The 14,899-nt window shown below is 37.6% G+C and overlaps 1 protein-coding gene across 9 annotated transcripts; it reads right to left on the minus strand.

Annotated features, from left to right (window-relative positions):
* Positions 1–203: 203 nt before the first annotated feature.
* On the minus strand, positions 204–14,828 carry LOC111342325 (neuronal acetylcholine receptor subunit alpha-7-like). 9 transcript variants are annotated; one of them, XM_088732491.1, is made up of 11 exons: positions 14,811–14,828; positions 14,418–14,545; positions 11,631–11,684; positions 8,518–8,779; positions 7,512–7,648; positions 6,992–7,036; positions 6,638–6,747; positions 5,217–5,385; positions 3,926–4,072; positions 3,529–3,787; positions 204–3,360 (listed from the first exon to the last, which is right to left on the minus strand). In XM_088732491.1, the coding sequence occupies exons 4-11, from the start codon at positions 8,582–8,584 to the stop codon at positions 2,753–2,755; spliced, it is 1,542 nt and encodes a 513-aa protein (XP_088588617.1). In that variant the 5' UTR covers positions 8,585–8,779; positions 11,631–11,684; positions 14,418–14,545; positions 14,811–14,828; the 3' UTR covers positions 204–2,752. The 9 variants fall into 9 exon arrangements, with proteins under 9 accessions (XP_088588617.1, XP_088588623.1, XP_088588618.1 ...); XM_088732497.1 differs by having other exon boundaries at positions 5,217–5,367; positions 14,811–14,827; XM_088732492.1 differs by lacking the exon at positions 14,811–14,828 and having other exon boundaries at positions 11,631–11,855.
* Positions 14,829–14,899: the final 71 nt, after the last annotated feature.

The following is a 14,899-nucleotide window of genomic DNA, read 5'->3' on the forward strand; positions in this document are numbered from 1 at the left end:
TTTCAAAATGTCAGGACTACCAAGATGACTCGGAAACAGTTCTCTTTGGCAGACTGTCGTAGTCAAAATAAACTTTCTGTCTGGTATTTACAGTAGATCACTGAAATAGAAGTGGTGCGTAGCAAGATATACCATGCAATCAATATCGCCGCTATCACACTCTATAGCAAACAGCACATATGAACGTATTGACATACGGAAAATAAGTCCTTTTGTTGTTTTTTTTATTCCCTGACAAACGACTCAGAAGATAAACAGATCAGAATGTCTACATTTCATTGTTATTTTCGCGTGTGGTCGTGCTTATTCTAATGATAAGTATTAAAAACCTGGTTCAAACCGAAGAGATTAATTTGATTTGCTTGTAATCATCATTATACTTGTTTTCAATTGTTTATTTTTCTTTTACAACAACCATGATCATGGAAAAATCTTAAATCTGTTTCAAATAAAGGGCTCCGAAATAAAGTAGCGAATTAAAAGCAAGGGATGAAATCGGTGAAAAATGTTCACAAGTAAGCCGCACTTTGAATACAAAGATTCTACAGGTTTATCAACTTGCTACATGAAGGGGCTGTACAGTTTAGTATCATCTTCATGTTTATTCAGTAGTCGAATATCAATGCCGGATCCAAACAATGTTGATCTTTACTACCTGTTTTTCAAGTTATTTCTTACTCAAAATCATATATATTTTTCGTAATATATAACTGTTTTGCAATTACGATGGTTTCTAGTCTAGCCCCCTTAAGGAGGCTGGATATAGATTTTCTCTTTTCTGATGCGAGATATTTAAACTAAAATTACGAAGCTTAGCTTTAACGAATCGCGATCACATTTTCCCCTGAAATAAAGATATTATTGAAGAATCAGTTTGTTGTAAATATATTGAAAAAATTTGTTGCCATGGCAACGTTGCTGGCTTGCAATATAATGCTGGGTCCAAAATTAGACTTGACTTGAATTTTCTTAAAAACTGGACGATGAATTTATTTTAGATTTTGCATGCGTCCTTTGACTGTCTTAGTCTACTTGACTGTTAAGTTTAAAAAAATTCTGTCAGAGAGTTTAAGGAACTTTTTTCCCTCTGACAGAATTTTTTCGAAGTTTTGTAAAACACGCACAGAGCCGTTCAAAGTCAACGTGCAAAAAATAAAAAAAAATTCGCCGCGCGGAAACGGAAATACGTAAGTCTAAAGTTTCAAATTTCCGAAAATTTCGACTCGACAAGATGGGTAGTTGCGCATGCGCAACATTTGTGTCACGCCACGACACTTGCCACGGACGCCACAAGGTTTTGGACGTCTTGTTCGCCGAACGTCCTTCGCGCTCTTCTAAAGAGCTTTATTTTGCTAAGAGAGGTTTACCTTCTGGGTGGATTGCGCCTGGAAATGGCTGCTGCTCTATTTGCCTTCAAAGTGCTGGATTATTTTGTGCAAAGTGTCGGGATGTTTTGTTCCTCTTGGAGCTGATCGACGCGATGTGGTTGGCGATTTGCTAAGATAGAGACCAGTGCTTCCTTCCCACCGTTGTTGTAAAGATCTTTTAGTCATCGTAACACAGACCGCTTTCTGCAATTTTCTGAATGAAGTTTTCTTTGACTAGGAGCCCGTTATCGCCCTGTGAATAGAGCTTGTCTTTAAAAGTTTACATGCGTTCGTGGCGTCCGTCAAGAAAGTCCATGTCTACGAAAGCGAAGGAGGCGGATTTCACATGCTGTTGTTTACAATGTCAGCGCTTGTTAGCTGCAACGGGGATTGAAAGAGGACAGTGGAGGGCGCGTACATCTTCCAAAGCATCGTGTGCGTTGAAATCTTTATAAAAAACAGCTTGATACACAGAAGGGAGATTGCTTTTACATGGTTTTCCGTCAGGATTGAGAGGAGCGTTACCACCTTTAGCGAGTGTTTTGATTAGTGTAAGGCTATCGGCGAAAAACACTTTCTTCGACGATAATGTTTCTTTATTTGAATTTCCAGCACATCTTCGGAGTGTAGGAGTGTCGAACACAGAAGAATTATGGCCAATTAAAACGGTGTGACAATGCGTACTGCTCGAAAGGAAAGTGGTAAAAGATTGAAGACATTCGCTCAGGAGTGTACTGGAACATTCTCCTTGAGCAAAGTTCTCTCACCATTCACAGTTTTGACAGTGACTTGTTTACACGAGAAGCGTAGCTGCTGATATTGCATGTAGGTAGCACCTGTTTAGTGTTCCGGAAACCATCCACGATATGGGAAAATAGCTCCGACGATCGCGATCGTGTTTGCGGCCGGATTCACGCGTATTTTGGTCACTTGAGAGTGTTGTAGCTTTCCGTTTCTGAAACATACTACTAATAAAGTTAGAAGAAAGTGTAGGCAGCCTACCTAGAGGCGTAAAACATAGACTACTAGGCAGATGAAAAAATGATTCTGGCCTAAGCGCGGCGGCCATATTTGTTTGTTTGTTTGTTTGTGTTTTTTTGTTTTGCAACTTTGAAAACTCCCGGGTAAATTAGAACCCAGTCTGCGCGCGCCAAAGAAACTATATCCAGCCTCATTAAGAGTATTTCGCTTTCAGTGATATAGTGTCATTCATACAAGGCGGGTTTTTTTAAACTTGTCCTAGGACGACCAAAACATATCACTTCTTTAAAAATGACTAGAGGTGAAAAGAAGAGCGCGTCAAAGAGGCTTGAGAAATTATTCCGTGATCATCAAGTGTCCCCACCTTGAAGAAGAGATCATTTGGAAGAGGGGGCGATCACTTTTCAATTTAAAGAAAACATTGCTCTCACTCTTGGTGCTTGAATGAAAATTGCGAGGAAAGTTGCAATGCTGATCAAAATCCCGAGGACGAGCACAACACGATCCAATATTTTTGCAGCCATTTGCCAGTCAGTAATATTGTTTATTTCATCCGCAGATGACTTATCCGCCGCCTCGAACACATATTTCCCCTGTTGTTTTTCTGTCACGTGATCATTCAGAATAGGAGTCTCACGAACACTACTGCGTGTTCTAGTACGTATGAGGTGTACAGGCGACGAAGGCTTGATCTCAGCACAGCGACCATTTTCTTCACACGCACTGTCGTTTATGACATTCATTTTCCTTATCTCGATGGGCCCCGAATAAGAACCATCGGATTGCGGAGCTAAGTCAAAGTTTTCTTCCATCAAGTCCTTTTGGCTTTTCTTGCGAGTTTTGGTAGACGGTTGAGGTACATACTTGATTCTCACCAGAGGTCCCAGAATACTGAACATCAGCCGTTTGAGCCAACCAGGCATTTCGCAACGTTGGTAGAAAAAGTTCAAAATGACACAAGTTGCAAACAGAGCCAAACCAATCTCGAAAATAGCACTGGAGTAGTACTTTGCTGAAAAATAAGCCAAAAAAAAAAATCATGTCATATAAGATGTTTTTGTTCAACGTGGTTATAATAATAAATACATTTTTCATCTTTTTTCGATGGAAGCCACTATCAATTGAAGATCGCAGTCGTATCGTTTTATTCAAATGATCAAATCAAGTATCAACTCGTTACCTAGCAACGGAATATATTCTGAATCCGCTGGCAGTTTAGCTGACGTCAGTTCCTGGAAGATAGCCATAGCCATTAGAACTGTAATACCAAGTCCTATTCTCTCCCCAGACTCTGGCGGCAAAATGAAGGAGAGAAGAACCATGAGAGCAATAAGGGAACACGGTACGACAAGGTTTACCATGTAGAAATAGTAACGCCTGCTTAAATGAAGTGACAGTATGATACTTGGGTACGGGTGAACACAGCAGCTGTATGTGTCCTGTTACAAAAAAAAAAAAACAGTAATAATAATAAAAACAAAGTGAAGTTGCAATGGGTTACGCGTTGAAAAACTTAAACCGAATTCGCGAGAAAATGAAAATTTCCATTAAGGGAACCAGTTATGTACGTGACTTGCCTCGATTCTAACAGCTGTCACTTTTGCCAAATCCCATTCTGTATTGTTTCTATAGATGTCTCCCTTGGCCCCAGTCTCCGACTCGTCAACAACAACATCCAGCTCGCTGCCATCAAATGCCCAAGACCCGAACTTAAGCGTGCAGATCTGAAAAGGAAGGAACACGTATCCTATTTTATATTACAAGGAATTCCATTTTATGAAAAGGCAAAATCGAACCGTCATCGTTGGAACTTTCTATCATCTAAAAAACGACTAATTGAAACAGATGTCTTTGTTCTTTGAAATAAGTTACATTAAAAAGTTTACTTCTTTATTAATTAATTTATAGCTTTATAATCGTTACCGTAAGCAGATCCTTATGCTAAAATCTACTTTCTTGCACATATGAACGTTTTATCGACAACGGTGTCTTTCCTATAGGGGAATCCTTATTTACAATATTTGCCTCATTAGCATAAGCAATTCAGTTTCTGATGGAGCTAAAAATAAATCAGTTCTGAATATCGAAAGTTCAAAGTACAATTAACTCGGCCAATGGATACGAGCCTGATGCATTGAATACTTTTTGTGCAACACGGGTTTAAAAACTCAAAATTTTACATAGAATGTATGAGCTCATTAGCGCTTTTGCAACGCAGAAATTTTGCAGTTTTTGATGGACTATTTCTCCTTGAATATTACACCCAAAGAGTTAAAAATTTCACCATGTACTGAGGTTTTCTAGCTCTTTAGCTGCCTGAGGTCAATTTGTATCTAACATGCTTCCTTCTTTACGCAAAGCCGTATGCATTTGAGCAAAAATGTAAACAATGACGTCAGCATGAATTCCCCTATTTACTTATTGAAGTCTAAATCGTTGGCCCAATTCTAAGTTTTCAGACAATAGTTAAGCGACCTCAAGATGTTATTTGACTTTCAGATCTACATAATGAATCTAACCTCCGCCATAAAGCTAAATCGAGACTTCCCAACTTTTATTTAAAAAAGTTCCTTGTCACTTTTGATCACTTTGACTGCAGTTCATTTTACACTCGTGGTTGTCAAGCTTTTGAAGAGGTGTTCTGTCAAAGTTGACCCTGTTCCAAAATAAATCTTGCCGGTCTAAATTTGTTAATGTAAAGCTTACTCAGTCTCTCTTCTCTATCACATGCGACCTGAATTAAGCAGAGTGAAGCTGGAAGTGACAATTACCTCCAGTCTTAACTCCTCTTTAAAGACTTGGTGACAGAGCTTATAATTGTAAACAACGAGCCATAATTCTATAAACGTAACACACCACATGACCAACCTGGTCGTCGAAAGGGAAGTATTTGGTATTGATGTCGCACGTGCTTTGAAAGATCGCTGGCGCCATCCACTTGCATGATCCATTGGAGTTTATTGCTATCTTGGTTTTGTACTTCTCTGTTCCTCCACCAAGTTTGTCGTTATCATCAGCACTGTCAGCGAACCGTACACTACGATAAGTTTAATTATGATAAATACAGTAATAGCGGGCCACGCCCTTGTGAAGTATGCTTGGAAGGGTTGATGTCCATGTACACTTAGATTACTCACCAACATCATTTCCCTTCTAATCAATTAAACAAATAGATTCCGTATTGCCGTGCGCCTGTTTAGTAATAGATCGCAGCCGTATACAAGCATTGGGAAGTACCATGCTGTTCCCTATAGAGGTGAAACGCGCATGCTCGGCTGCAGAGCCATTTCTATCTGTTAATAAAAAGGGTTTTAAACTTAGAGAGGCAAAAAAGTAGATGGTGATGCATGAGAAACGGTGGCCTGCCACTAGTTAAGAGCAAATAATAAAGCTCTAAATACTTAGAATATTTCCCTAAATTACTTCTCATAGTTGATAAATATTTAATTGTTAGTCTTAGTTTAAAAAAAAATTAAATCGTTAACCTAATTGTTGATGCAAACCGCGCGTAAAAAAAAACCGAATGTCCTGGTTGCGTTATGTGATGGTTATGTATAAGAGATCCCTATGATGAGGGTTTGGAGGACTGGGATTAAGCTCTGCAAGGTAAATGTGCTGCGCTCCATGAATGAGTACTGGAAAACTATGAAGTAAATAAAACAGTCACTAAGAGTCACGGGAATTGGTTAAAAGTACTGCCAGTTTTGAGCCGCTCTTCAGCCGGGTATTCAACCTTTTAACACCCCTAGCATCTGGTTTCTCTTTACAATATCAAACCTGAATCATATATCAATGCCACGAGAATATGGGAAATAATCACCGACTAACGACGCTCTTGACTGTCAATCAAATTCTCCTCTGCAACATCTTAGAAAATGCATAGAGCACAGTATGGAGAATATGCATACTGATCAGTGTAAGCGTGTTAAGGGTTAATGCCTTTAGCATTTAGTTCTTATTAACCTGACGGGAGGTCTGTATGGGAGAATCTTGACCGAGGTCGCCAATACTGACCGAACGCAGTGAGGTCTGTACCAGCGACCGAGGTCAAGATTCTCCCATACAGACCGACCTTGCTCAGTTAATAAGATGTATATTATAAGGCTGTGTCTTATATGCCAACTTTTTAAATTCTTTGTACCTTTTTTTCTAGACCGGTCTAGATGCCGGTCTAGATGGGAAAATCTAGACCGCTTTCAATATTGATTCCAACCAATCAAATTCGTGAACTCGGTAGTTCCCAATCCTTGTGAGACACAGCCATATGATAAGAGTATTTACACTCTCACCTGTTGTACAGAATGATGTCTGGTGCCCAGACCTTTTTGGGACTCACGTGAATTACTTTGGTGCCATTATAGTCTGCTTCATTCCAAGTCAAGTCAGAATTTAACCATTGCTGGATAAGAAAAGTGAGAGAGGCATGGGTTTAAATGAAAGTATTAAATAACTATACAAACCGACTTAATTACTTCAAACCAGAGATTCGGAGACTCAATTCCCAAGAGTGTTAAATATTGTGAAAAGATAACATGAACAACAAGTTCCTTTTTCTAAACGATATTTTACAGAATTGCACACGTATAACCTGCCGGAAAAAAAATGAGTAAAAAGTTGAAATTTTCAGTGTGATAGCGTCTTACCTGGTAAATCCACCACTGAGAACGAATCGTATTTCCTCTTTCATTCTACGGTAAAAATATTTTATACACGAATAAGACCTAAGAAAGCTGGTTAATTTATGGTGCAATGTGTGTTATGTACATTACCATCTTCATAAATACTCGCCATTTGCCTACCCCAGCGACCGAATAAACGTTACTATAGTTCTCATCGATATTACTGTTGATGGAGCAATTTTTTCAACTAATAGTCTAAACTATTTAAGACAGTCTGCGATTCCATTGTTTTGACCAACAGTTACCTCGCCACGCTTCTCGACCAATCAGGCAGAAAACGCGAACCAGTCGTCAAGTAGTCGGTCTCGTTTTCGCGCTTCAGGTAGTTTGCATGTTTTTACATTGACTTCTCTTTGGTTCTCATGGAGATCTAGTTTTATTGTTATTAATTGGAACATATGATCACCTCGCTTCTGGTTTAAATTAAAAACAACATCATTTTATCTTCGTCAAAATCAAAGTCTTGGTTAGGATTTGTGCTCACCAACTGGATGATCCTGACGAGTTTCGCGCCAAACGACACGAGAACAGCGCGTGACCTGTCAGAGCTAGGGCGACCGTCCCCATCATACCTTGCGAACAAATGTGCCAGCAAGCGTTGTTGAGACGTTTGCTCAGAGTCTGACAGGAAACACATAACATGAATAATTAAAAACAGTGAGCATTTCATATGAATATAATTATGTATGAATTAACTGAATGTGTCAGGATGGTAACCAAAAGAAGCGTATTTCAAAGGGTTACATCAACAAACGTTTCGAAACCAATTTAGTCTAATGCCCTTAAGAAACTACAGAGAAAATGAACACATTCCGCTTTCTTCTTAGGCTGAAAAACAGTAGTAATTGGTCCCCTGAATGAAACTGAGGATATCATCCATTCCACTTCATGTCGATTTCGACAAATTAAGCGCTTTGCCACAAGCCATTCGCAATTACAATAGCAGGTGGATAGGAGCCGTAAAAAGGCTTCATTAAAATCGTAAATGTACTACACGCACATCCAAAAGCAAATGTTCCTTTTATCGATGTAAACACGTTTACTCAAAGATCCTGTTAACAACGTTGTTTTATAGACAGGGAATAAAAATTCTAAGCTAGCTTTCAGTTGACATCTATATCTATTAGCTATTGAGGCTCGAGAGAATAATTGCAAATTTTAAATTCGGAAAAAAGTTGTATTCAGCATTTTTTTTTCTATGGGAGAATACTTACAAACAGGAGTTCCGATGAGATAAACAAACTAACTTTTGCCTCGAAAACCACATATAGATCAAACAAATGTGTAGCGATTCAATTTTTTAGATAAACTGGATTGGAAAAAAACACTCAATACAAAATTGCGTCATGTTGTTTTCAAATTACAATCAAGCGCTTTCAGGTCATATGGCGTTCAGACGGACCTGAACTACTGGTCGGGGGCAGATGAAAAGCTGTTTTACCCGACAATGCACGTTAACTAGACATTATGTATAAAGAGAACTGTTATACCTGTTGACACAAGAAATAAGCTCCAGAACAAGCACAAAATGGTCCCATAAAACAGCAATCCTTTCATTATTGATTGCGCGTAACTTTTAAGTTTGCCTCAATCAGCTGCTTCGAATTCTCCTCCTTATTTCAAAGTCGTAGCAGTATGATGACTCTCTATTCATGACGTTTGTCCACCATGAGTGGAGTGAATTCTTTCTTCAGCTTACATCACAACATCGCAACAAATTGGTTGATCAAAATGTATGTTTTACCGTCACAGCTGAAATATAATAAAAATTGACGCGTAATGTCAAAGCCTCTGTCAAAAAATTGAATTCTGAGGAAAAATTCTGGCCGATATAGAATTATCATCGGATATATGTCGAAACTGTGGATGGTGATTGTTTCATTTATTCCAAAACGATGCCTTGCTTGATGAATGATTCCGTTTTTATAGGTGGGCTCGCGTTTATTGATCACTTTTCTGGAAAATGAGCCTACCTGACCACAAGGGGCGCAGCTTAATTTGTTGACTGCACTGCATGCAATTATATACCTCGATGTAAAACGTCCATAGTGTAAAATAGTCTTTTACTATCAAAACTTTGGCGCGCGGCCGGGCGGGTTATTACTGCCAGTCGAATTAAAGTCCTCCATAAGGGGGGCGGGACTGTAGTCTGAAATTGTTGCTGTTTGCTATTCGAAAAACCTTGTTTGCTATCATCAAATATTTATGACGCGTATTCAAAGCGGCAAAGGGAAGTTTCTGGAAAAGGTGTTTGCTAACAATGCTTGCTAACTTAGACAAGCTACTGCTGTTGTGAATAATTCAGAACCTAACCTATCAGACTTTGAAATTAACTAAAAGAGATGGGGAAGAATCACTTAATAATAAGGCTGAGCGGTGCTTTAAAATGAGATTGTCTGTAGCAAAAGCAAATTGTGGTTGACTTACCCTCTATGTACACGTCCTTACTTCTTTATAACAGATAAGCCATAACAGATAAATTGTTGAAATTCATGACAGCCGGGTATTTATATTCAGAAATGGCGAGAATATCTATATTCTTAGTTTTTAAATTTCTATGCGAAGAAATCGTCTCCTAGACAATGCACTTTACTTTCGCTGTTGGACTTAATTACTTCTTTAAAAAACTGACTGATGGATTATATGTTTGTGAGGAAGTTCTGTCGCTAGATTGAAATTATTTATATGTATTTTGTGGCTGTATTAACGAATGAAATCTAACACTGTTTTAACCTTTGACGAATTCCGACTCGGAATTTAATTGAAATTACCTCTCATGATTGCTTGATGAAATCTTGACAGAAAAAGTTGTCATTCATTTTTTCCCGTCTAAAAGCTTTTTCTCTATCATTGGTAACATTCAATGACTTGGCAGCCCCCATTGTACCGACTTTAATGTATTTCTCGTATTTTTTTCAGTCTTCTGATCTTGTGGTTTATCAAATGTGATTAATATTATACGTTTTAAATCTCAAAAACGTGACTCTGCCTATACCAAATCTTATATTACGTTATGAATAACTGTAAACTCATCTTGAAAAATAAACCTAACTACTACAACGAAGTTCTATATGAGAAGGAAAAAATTAACCTCTCAGTCTACAATACAGTGATATTTGCTTTAGGAATATAAACGAACTATTCCATTGACTGAGAAGATGATAAATTTTGCACCTTGTGTTACGTTTGCTCGTGCAGTTGACATGATGGAAATTTAATTACCAATAAATATTATTCATTACTATTTGGCAGAATGACCTAACCTCTATGTGAAATCAAACTCTTATTGATTCTGAACCCGAGTGCTTTTTCCGCTAAACAAACTCAAATACAATCTGATTCCATGGCACCGACCATTCCGGCATCACCGAGAATTTCGAATTAAAATTTTTGGTCTTGGCATTTTCACGAGTATAAAAAGACGATGCAAGTCTTTCAAATTCGTTATGCATTTTTTGCCACAAATCATCCCTTCTTCCTTTGAAAAATGACATATTGCGTGGGAAATCAATTCTTCGGTTTTAGACAAAGTAATTAAAGTGCTTTCTCTTTTTCATATCGAGACAGATATACATAAAATGGCAATGACGATACATGTCAGTTTATTTCCGGTATATAAGACTCATAGCTGAAGAAAATCAATTTTCAACGAAAATCAAACCAAAAGTCTCGACTATATATTGTATCTAGAAACCTGGATTCCCGATAAATCGAAACAAATTGACCGTTAAAAAGAATTCCAAAGGTATTTTCCCGTAAATATCCTTATTAGTGAATTACCTCAGTCTCTGATGAACCTTGTTTGCGCAATTTGAATGGAAAAATAAGGCCAGACATTTTATGGTGATTCTGTTTTGAGTATGGTTCTCTCTCGCAGGCAAAAATATGACTCTTTTATTTATTGTTAGGCAGAGCCTCACTGACCTCTAAGCACTTGGATACTCACCTCTTGATAGAACTAACTTTGCGTTTTCTTGAAAATTGAGGTTTTATGAAGGGGAATTTCTTGCAATCTAACAGTACATCAGTGTTAACGCTGAGTACGACAAATTCAAAATGCGCTTAATCAAAACTCACGATGTTTATCTATACATCAGCCAAATTCAAGTAATATTAGTTTCACTCTCTTGTCACAACTTCTTGTAAAACTGCACTACTTATGAATACTGAATTTTTCTCTTTGTATTCAAATGGCAGTCGGAAAAGCCATCAACCAAGTGGGAGTCACTCTGTCTCTTCCCCAATCAGCTCCGATTTCACTTTCTTTCTCTAAACTCGTAATTGACAGTAAGGAAATAAAATTTAATATTTCGTTTCAAGCAGTAATCTTAGTAACCACTAAGACGTTGAAATGGGACCAGAAATGACTTTGCTTAAAAATTTGCCGATGAAGTTAAAACTGAAAAGGAAACTCTATATATTTTTCAAACGATTGCAGGTGAAGTTATTTGCTGTAATTATAAAAAGTAACTGACTGAAGATATTCACTTCTGTATAAATTCATTTTCGTGTTTATTTTTGGATCCTCTACATGCACATCTACCAAGAGGGTTCATCTTTCAAGATTTTATATATTTAACAGAAATTATTTCATGTTACTCACCTCAGACGGTCTGAATGTCTCCAAGTTCTTTAAGTCACCAACCATAACACTTCCCTGTTTTATCCGTTATGTGATTAAAAAAAAAGCGCACTGTGGTGAACAATTTTCGATCATTCGTTCTTCTAAATGTATTCGTTATGTACTGCACTCTTAGACACAATAAAGATTCGCCTGTCGTTAAGTGTTTACCATAATATGCCCCGGAGTCTCAGAGTGTTAAAGAATCTGTTAGAACAACAAGAACATAGCCATATTTCGTTCAATTAGGACCTCTTTTACTTCTTGTACTAACATCTCCTTTCTGTAGAACACATTACAATTGTTTATCTTAAAATTTAATCTTTTCTCTTTTTGAGTTTAGCCCATCAACCGCCTTATCATAAATAGGTTTTCCTCTCTGTGAGGAAATGCATTGCCTTTTTTAATCTTCATTTAATCTTTCCTCATTTTTTAGCTTAGCCCATCAACCCCTTAGTCATATCAATAGGAGGTTTTACTGACGATCCCTAATGTGTCAACCTAAGTAATATAACAAAAAAAGGAAGTTTTGGATAGCGATTTTGCCGATCAGTATAGTGTGTTATTTCAAGTCATCAAAACAAGGCAACATATCGCATACAACACGCAAAATTCAGATCTAAATTCGAATCATGATCTACGGAAACTTTCAGGATGAAACCCTTTACGACGGAGCAAAGATCAAAACATTTACAAAGGAAAGAGTCTTCTACCATTTCATAAGGGAAAAAGTATGTGGGGGAAGGTTTATGAAAAATAATTCAGAATTAAACTTGATATTCAAGAAACTAATTCCTTGCCAATGCTTGATGATTGGAGTACGTGATCCTAGTTTTAAACTGGATTAAAAGGAAGTAAATGTGGTCCCTAAGATTTTTGTATGCAAATCGTGATTTATCTGATCCATTAACCGATAGAATGCTGGACACAAGTATTGAATAAGTGTGCTTGCAGACACGCGCGCAGAGGAAATCAAACAACCACACACACTAAAGTCAAACATATAAACAAATATACAAAAAAGTAATGTAATGCGAGAAACAGAAAAACGAATCGATTTTGTATCATCGTTTCTAAGGTTCGAACATCAATTACTTAACAAAGTCACTTTTTGCCACGAAATCCTATTTTGCACTTATCCCGTATGACCATGTGATGAAAAGATGTCGCAACAAAACTTTGAGATCTTAGCACTTCGTCACGTTGCAGATTTGCTTTTGGCAGTATATACACGACTTTAAATCAACAGGAAATGCCAAAAAGTATTATTAATTGTCCCACTACGTCATCCCTTCCGGTGAGGATCGCTACAGTTCGACAGCACTGCGAGTATTCCCCGAGTGATGACGGCCGCTATTGATACGCGGTACGTTATGACGGTGCAAATTTTTCGCTCGCCTGCTGCATTTTTTTTTTCATGTTATTTTCAAAAATAGTTTAGTATTTCCACACAATTATACTAGTCTGACTTTCTCTATAATTAACGCAAGCAATTATCCTTAATAGAAGATTTCTTTTGCTTCAAAGCCAGAAAGCCATATATATATATATATATATACTGCAGACAGTGCACACTGTTTCGACCTATGTGGGTCTCATCAGTGCAGTGCAGACACTGGGCCAAGCTCTGGAATAAACCATTGCCTGGGCGCTACACTTGTGGGACCAAGTGCAGGCATGTTGCCATGCGAGAGTGCTCAAATCACAACTAAGGTGATGAGCTTCGCCCATCTATAAATATATATATATATCTATAGTAGCAAATGGACTACTCAAGTTACGCACATATGGATTTTAATACAGCCTTTTTCGTAGACCAACAAAAGTTGATCCACTCATCAGTTAAACTCCATACACACACCGTGTATTAAAATCCATATGTGCGTAACTTGAGTAGTCCATTTGCTACTGTAATCGCTCCTTCATTGTCGAGCACTGTCATGGATCCTACGTTGCCTATTTCGCTTATATATATATATATATATATATATATATATATATATATATAGGACTCGTGAACTAGTTTTAACTTTTGACTTCAAGAAATTCATGTTAAACAGAAACGGAATAAGAGATAATCAAACGAAAACGTTGTGCCCTCTGGTGAGATTCGGTTAATTCTAGTAAGTTAATTGCACATCGGACCATATTCCTGTCAAGTGACAGATCTGATCTCTCTCGGCGGATTAGACGTCTTGTGATAAGGGTCGAGAAGAAAGCATCGATTTTAATTAGATTTAGTGGTTACGTGTTTTTTTTGCACGAAATTAATTCTAAATACGTTTTGGAATATACTGGGTATAGTTCACGGGCTAAGACTTAGTTTGAACTTCGTAATGAAGGTAAAATTGGGAGACAATTAAGTTAGTTTTTCCGCAAACACGATTCCTTGAGCTTACATTCTGTATCACACGCGCACGCTGTTCCTTGAATTGTGTAAAGAAATAGCTCTGCAAGAAATGCATTTCTTCCTTTTTCTACGGTGTAGCTATATGTAAAAGAAAACCTTCCTTAGAAAACAACGGTCATATTTATCTTACGGAAAGTTTGCAAGCATCCCTTAACTCTCGTTGATTATACGGAGGGCTGTTGACAATGGAACCTGACTTTTTTCTGCAACATTGTAGGCTAAATTCGTTCAAGATTAAGTTTAAAATAGGCTTGAAGTTCTTATTCATCTACTAAGTGGCTAAGACGCCATTAGAGTGAGTCGAGCTTTGAACAATTGTGTTAGAACTTTTTAGCACAGGTAAATATTCAGATTCTCACCTGAAAAACTCGGCGGAAAGATTTGGCCTCAAGATAACATCCAAGTGAATACAAATGAGATCCAAAACAGAACTTCTCATCTGTAGTATTGACTTTGATCGAAACGAACGCCAGCGCTGGTTCAGAAACTAAATTAAAATTTGAACAGCATTCATAATTAATTTGTTTACTTTCACCCACAGCTGATCTCATTATATACGGATTTCGTGTGAAATATAGAACTTTCGTGCTTTCTTGTAACTTGATAAATAGCAATTTCGAATATTTTGCAATAGCTGTATTCTATCTCTACTTTTGGCCCTGAAATTGATTCCTTGTCTGAAAAAGGAACTTAAGATTCACCCCTAAAAGTTCTAAAAATTTCTGAAAAGAGAGCAAATTGCAGTCACTTACGCAAGAAACTACTTTTGTTCTGAGTAACGCTCGTTACATTCTGAGAAGCTGCAAATTGAATGGGGAGTGGGGAATTCTCAACTCATTCT

The sequence above is a fragment of the Stylophora pistillata genome, chromosome 9 (assembly GCF_964205215.1).
Source record: "Stylophora pistillata chromosome 9, jaStyPist1.2, whole genome shotgun sequence".
Taxonomy (NCBI): domain Eukaryota; kingdom Metazoa; phylum Cnidaria; class Anthozoa; order Scleractinia; family Pocilloporidae; genus Stylophora; species Stylophora pistillata.

What these genes read in the sequence shown, in the direction of transcription:
- LOC111342325 (XM_088732491.1), bottom strand. Translation starts at nt 8,584, where the DNA reads ATGAAAGGATTGCTGTTTTATGGGACCATTTTGTGCTTGTTCTGGAGC. An exon ending in CTCAGTGGTGGATTTACCAG is followed by an intron (nt 6,748 to 6,991) that starts GTAAGACGCTAT and finishes TTTCTTATCCAG; the next exon opens with CAATGGTTAAATTCTGACTT. An exon ending in GACATCATTCTGTACAACAG is followed by an intron (nt 5,386 to 6,637) that starts GTGAGAGTGTAA and finishes AACTTATCGTAG; the next exon opens with TGTACGGTTCGCTGACAGTG.